General features: G+C 49.2%; 1 protein-coding gene across 1 annotated transcript in view; it reads left to right on the top strand.

Annotated features, from left to right (window-relative positions):
* Positions 1 to 4,853: 4,853 nt before the first annotated feature.
* LOC125518150 overlaps positions 4,854 to 6,103 on the top strand; it is a 2,581-nt gene continuing 1,331 nt past the window's right edge. Inside the window, exons 1-2 of the mRNA XM_048683081.1 lie at positions 4,854 to 4,918; positions 5,262 to 6,082. Of these exons, the coding sequence (XP_048539038.1) occupies positions 4,854 to 4,918; positions 5,262 to 6,082 (886 nt within the window). The remainder of the gene's footprint in view (positions 4,919 to 5,261; positions 6,083 to 6,103) is intronic.

Below are 6,103 nucleotides of genomic sequence, written 5' to 3'. Positions count from 1 at the left end.
TTCACAGAGTACACGGTACAATGTTACAGATGAGCCCAGATGATTTCTACCATGGGCTGTTCCTGATTGAGCAAAAAAGCATCGAGAAACTACAATGATTAGCTCAAAAACATGGCCGTGGATGTGGGTGATAACGGCCACGGCATCAGCACGTCGTCGCTGCACCTTCGGATCATCTCAGGTGAGAAGGCTGGACAAGAAGGCAAGCCGTAGATGAATTCAGGCTCTGGCTGTGCTCCCTCCTCCACGTCCAAGCTCGCATCCATCCGGTGGTCTGAGGTTATGGTCAGCACGAGCCCTTCGGTGTGCTCCTCTGGCTGAGCTGCTGGTGCGCACGGCTCGCTCACCGCGTCGTTGTGATACAAGCTCAAGAACTCTTGCTCGGTGTCGCATAAGAAGTTGCTAGGTGGTGGAGCAGCGTCGTCTATCTCCGGCTGCGGATCGACGGATTCGACGCCGGCAAGCAATGCAAACCAGTCTGTCTCTTGGTCGAGATCGACGACGTCCAACTCCGCTGCGTCCAACAGGTCTGCCTCGGGTATAATTTCATCCCCAGTGTCAGTATGCCCATGGTGGTCGTCGTCATCGAACATGATCAAGTCGGGCAGATCGGGACTCTCCACAGGCTGTGGGTGTTCGTCATTTTCAACCATGTGCCGCTGCCGGGCACTCGCCGTAGTATCCTCGGGGTGGCCGCCAGCAGCCTTCCTCTTCTTGCAGTTATCCTCGGTGACGTCGCACAACGATGCGGTTGGCGGCGTCGACGGCTTTCGAGGCGTGCGGTACACCTTGCAGATCACGAAGTCGCCGTCGCCGTGCTCCGTCGAGACGCCGTACTCCTTCATGCGCCACCCGAGCCTCTCAACGTGGCCGTCCTTCTTGATCGCATAGACGAAGTCCTGCACGTAGCCGCCGACGGTGCTGCCCTCCACGGGTTTCTTGCCGGACTCGGAGTGCCAGTACCTCTTCCCGGGGTCGTCCTTGATGGTGCGCAGCTTCGTCTTCTTCTTCTTGCTGGCGTAGCGCACGGGGCTGATGAGATAGCAGGCGTTGTTGCCGTCGCGGTCGCGCACGTGCTCGCGGCCGGCGACCAGCTCGGCGGGGGCCGCGGAGTAGACGTCGGCATGGTGGATCAAGGTGGAGAACACAGGATGGCCGGCGAGCTGGCCGCCGAGGTAGAGGTCCGTGAGCTCGTGATCAGCCGGAGAAAACACGAAGCCCGTCTCCATCCTCTTCTTTCCTTCTCCGGCGAAAGGAACTCTAGCTTGTCAACTTCAAGTCTAGGGTTAGGCTTTGCTGTGTGTGGTCACGCCCGCACTTCCACCTATATATAGTGTATTCATGGATCGATGCGTCTACGAGAGAAGGTTGGTCTCTATTCTAATTCGATTTATTTATGTGTCTCGTGCGTCATACGCTACTTATAAACGCGTGCCTAATTAAGTAGCTTGTTGTGCTTAATCCGACTCGGCTAACTGCTCACAAGTACTAGTACGTACAGTACGCACCACAACCGGTCACGTATATATGTAGTATGTATTTTTTTGGAAAAGGACCCAGATTTATTAAGGATTGCTACTGATACAACGAACGCCAACAAAGAAAGAAATTACACCCGAATCTGGGGAGCCGACTAGACACACACATCGCCGTGAGTTGAGGGCGCGCCGCGGCCGCCACTCCCTCCCAGAGGCGGCGTGATCTTGGAATCTGCGGACGGATATTCTGCGAACAGGTCCGACCCCACTCCGCTCCGGCGCCGGCAAGGCCGTCGAAGGAGGTACAAGGCACCGACCCGCCGACGCAAACGGGGAGCCGATGGGTTCTCTCAGAAAACCACCCCTCTAGATTGGCAACTCCTCCTTGATGGACTATGTAGCATCGCTTTTAATAAAAAACGGAAACCAAGAGGGGGAGGAATCTAGACACAAGAGGAAAAGGCTTCACGGAAGCCTCCGAGGGTATTAGGTTTAGACAATGTTTGGGTCAATCGCACGACCTCAAGGGGTGGCGTTGGTATATATTTATAAGAGTATTACATGTACAAGTACACGTCATATATACTAGGCTACAAATACAAGTTTAATACCCTCCCTCAATCTCAGCCGTGTTCCGCAAGTTGAGATTGCGCCGACAATCCTCAAACAAAGGTAGCGGCAATGGCTTGGTGAAGATGTCTGCAAATTGATCTTTAGAGAAGATGAACTTGATCTGAAGTAGCTTCTGTGCAACATGTTCTCTACAAAATGGTAGTCAACTTCTATGTGTTTTGTTCGTGCATGAAATACAGGATTGTAAGGAAGGTATGTAGCACCAATGTTATCACACCAAAGAACCGGTGGATGTCGTTGAAGTACTGGCAACTCACGAAGCAAAAATTGTACCCAAATAAGTTCTGCAGGCGCATTGGCTACAGCCTTGTACTCAGCCTCTGTACTGCTGCGAGATATCGTGGCTTGCTTGCGAGCACTCTAGGCGACCAGGTTAGGACCAAAAAATACTGCCTATCCCATCGTGGATCGCCGATCATCGGGATTGCCTGCCCAATCCGCGTCTGAAAAAGTTGATAGAACACCAGAGGAAGCAGGCTGGAGATGTAATCCATAAGAGACTCTCAAGCGAACATATCAAAGAATGCGCTTGATAGTAGACCGATGTGAATCCTAAGGTGCATGTAGGTACTGGCAAACACGATTAACCGCGAAGGCAATATCTGGTCGGGTGATAGTGAGATACTGCAGGCCACCAACAAGACTACGGTACTTAGTGGCATCATCAGGAGATAGAGGATTGCCATAAATAGGAGAAAGCTTGTCTGTAGCAGATATGGCTGTGGAAGAGAATTTGCATTTGAGCATACCAGCAGGCTGCAAAAGATCCAAATAATACTTCTTTTGAGTGAGATATAGTTCATCAGAAGTGTGAGCAACCTCCAAAACGAGAAAGAAGTGAAGCTTCCCAAGATCGTTAATCGCAAAATCAGAATGAAGAGCCGTCAGAAGACGATCGGCAGCAGGCACGGAGGAACTGACAAGAATGATGTCATCAATATAAACCAGAAGATATATGATGACATTTGAACGCTGGAAGAGAAACAATGATGTATCTGCCGTTGAGGGAACAAACCCATGAACATGTAGAGTGGTCGCAAGATGAGCATGTCAAGCACGCGGAGCCTGCTTCAGACCATAAAGTGCTTTATGCAAGTGACAAAGGTGATGAGGATGATCTGGATCAACAAAACCAGGTGGCTGCCTCATGTAAACTTCCTCCTCTAACACACCATGAAGAAAGGCATTCTGGACATCCAACTATCGGAGCGACCAACCACGAGTAACTGCCAAGGATAGCCAGAGGTGAATGATGGTGGGCTTGACAACTGGACTAAAAGTATCATCATAATCAAGACCATGACGTTATTTGAAACCTTTTGCAACCAGGCGACCTTGTAGCGCTCAATGGAGCCAGAGGGGAATGAGGAATCCTCATATAGTAAATGCAAGCCAACTTCATGTTAACATTTATTCTAGGATTGAAGGACACCTGAATGATGTTGGACACGTCCAGGACCCAGCACGAGTGTGCGCACAAATATTGATGCTGGGACATCGGAAGACGTTGACCCAATTGTTGTGGAAAATCATGAAGAGTCAAAAGGTAATGATGAAATCTTCAATATGTATATGGATTTGGAAAACTCATATAATAAAAACTATATTATGTAAATATTTATTCCTCATCGAGAATTGCAAAAGACCTTGGATTGGATCTAGAACTTAAGTGATCCATGCATGGCTGAGTGCCTTGGACGCTCTAGTTGTTCCGAAGGAAGGCGCCTAGTGAGCTTGTGGATTCCACAGGGGGCCCTCACTTATTCCAGCCACTCATTGCCTTTTCCTACCTCAGGAAAAAACACCATTGCATTCAAACCTATGTTCTTGCTCATTCCCGTGCGATTTTCGATCTCCTTGCTTAGAAATATTTTTTCAAAGACATCAAAATATATTCAAAATGTATCTTATTTGAAAACACTGGTCACGAGAAGCACATATATGAAAACATAACATAATTTTATTTTTTGTTTAAAAGATGGACGCTGCTACGCGTCAGCCGGCGGATCGATCCGCCGCCTCGCGAGCCATCTGATCCGATGAATTGGGCGACCGAGCGTCACCAATTTATCATTGCAACACAGGTCGTGTTGCGGGAAATTTCTGCAACACGAGTCATGTTGCAGAAATTTTTGCAAGCTATTTCTTTTACAACAGAGGTCTTGTTTTATTATTATTTTTTGCAACAGATGTCTTGTTGTAATTTTTTTTTGCAACAAAGGTCTCATTGCAAATTTATTTTTTCTGAAACAGAGGTCTTGTTGCTAGTTTTACTACAACAGAGACCTTGCTGCAGAAACTCATCATAGTGGACATTGAGCAGCGAGCAACGGCCACTTAACCGAAAGAAAGAAAAAAAGACGGCTCCCTCAGGACACGCATCGTATGGACGAGCCGGTGGATGCTTGTGTGTGATCCGCCGGTAGAAGGCAAGCGTTTTCCTTAAAATATATAGAAGTTTGGAAATCGGGAGCCAAAATAAAAACGCGTTGCGAGGGAGTCGGCAAAAAGCTGAGTGAGTAGTCGACGATCCCCTCGATTCCCCCACTAGTGGATGTTCTCTGTCCTCCTACCTCGGGCACCACGTCTAAGGCTAGCTCCAGCCAACGAACTCATCCACGCGACAAGCACCGCCGGCCTTAGCTTAATTAACTACTCTCCTCGCCGGCCGGCCGGCCCCTCATCCGATAAGAAGAACACACGTACGCACGCGTTCGAGGTTGCACGTACAAACAGGTGACCATGGCCGGCAGCAGCCACGGAAGAGTACACGGAGGTGGATCACTCACCGCCGGCGCCGCCCGCTGGTCTCAGCCCTACTAGGTCTGCACGTGCACCCTGGATTACCCCAGCTTCTCTGTTGCTCGTGTCTTTGTCCAACTGCGTTTGGTACTTCTGATTTCATCTCAAGTTTATCTAGTTAATTATGTTGTATTTTCAAATTGAGATCCCGTACCAGGCTAGACGATGAGCTCAACGTTGTTCAACTCTGATGTGGCTTGTCGTAGCCATAAAAATTCATGAAGCTTGATTATTTTCTCAATAAATCTAGTTGGTCAAACCCGATGCCCGTCATGCTCGTCGACAGCAGGACAGTGCCACGCGCATCCTTTTGTCGAAATGCAAATGGCAGCTTGTTGATCCTTCCAGGACAGCTTTGCCCCCTCGTTGTTTGGCCCCGCGAAATGCTCCAAGTTCAGCGCACTATTTAGGTTCCTCATACGGGTATATATTCTTTGATCAGACGCATTGCCTACTTGTCAATGCGTACACTGGCACTAAAACGAAATCTCCCAAACTCCGACCTGGCAATAACTTTGGGAACTACTATTATGGGATTCTCACAACTCCGCTCAATTCGTCCAACTCGTGTCTTCTCCTTTGTTCGAACACCTCTATGATCCAGTGGAAGTCTGGAACACACTCATGGGTTGAGCAGCCATTTGCTTCTGGTGGTGCTCGCATCCTTCAGATCGTGTTCTTCAAAGGTCAGATGTTTGCCATCGGCTTTCTTCAGAGGATCCACATTATGCAATTTTTACCTCAACTTGCCATGCATGAAGTAGCAGTTGTGAGGGGAGGGGACATGGTTACTGGCCACCATTTCAAGCCATGGTTGGTGGTATGTGGCGAGAGGCTTCTCCTGGTTGACCTATCGGTAGTCTCTGACGAACTATATGGCATCCATGCGAAGTGTCGAGTCTTTCACCTTGACTTGTCAACGGAACCAGCGAAGTGGGTGGAGATAGAGAAGTTGGAGAATTGGACACTCTTTATTACCTTTGATAGGAGGAACCCTACATTTTCTTGCATGAGCCCCGAGAGGTGGGGAGGAAAGAGCAACTGCATTTATGTTGCGAGACCTATCGAAGGTTCGGATGAACCTTGGACTGCGATCGAGCTTGGTCAACCAGTGTCGAGCACAACCAGAGCCGTTTCATCCAGTCTAACGAGACCGCCGTCCGCTCATAGTACCCCCCCCCCCCCCCGCC

Source organism: Triticum urartu, chromosome 7 (assembly GCF_003073215.2).
Source record: "Triticum urartu cultivar G1812 chromosome 7, Tu2.1, whole genome shotgun sequence".
NCBI classification, from domain to species: Eukaryota; Viridiplantae; Streptophyta; class Magnoliopsida; order Poales; family Poaceae; genus Triticum; species Triticum urartu.
Note: the sequence above shows the minus strand (reverse complement) of the source record. Positions and strands in the feature narration are given on the sequence as shown.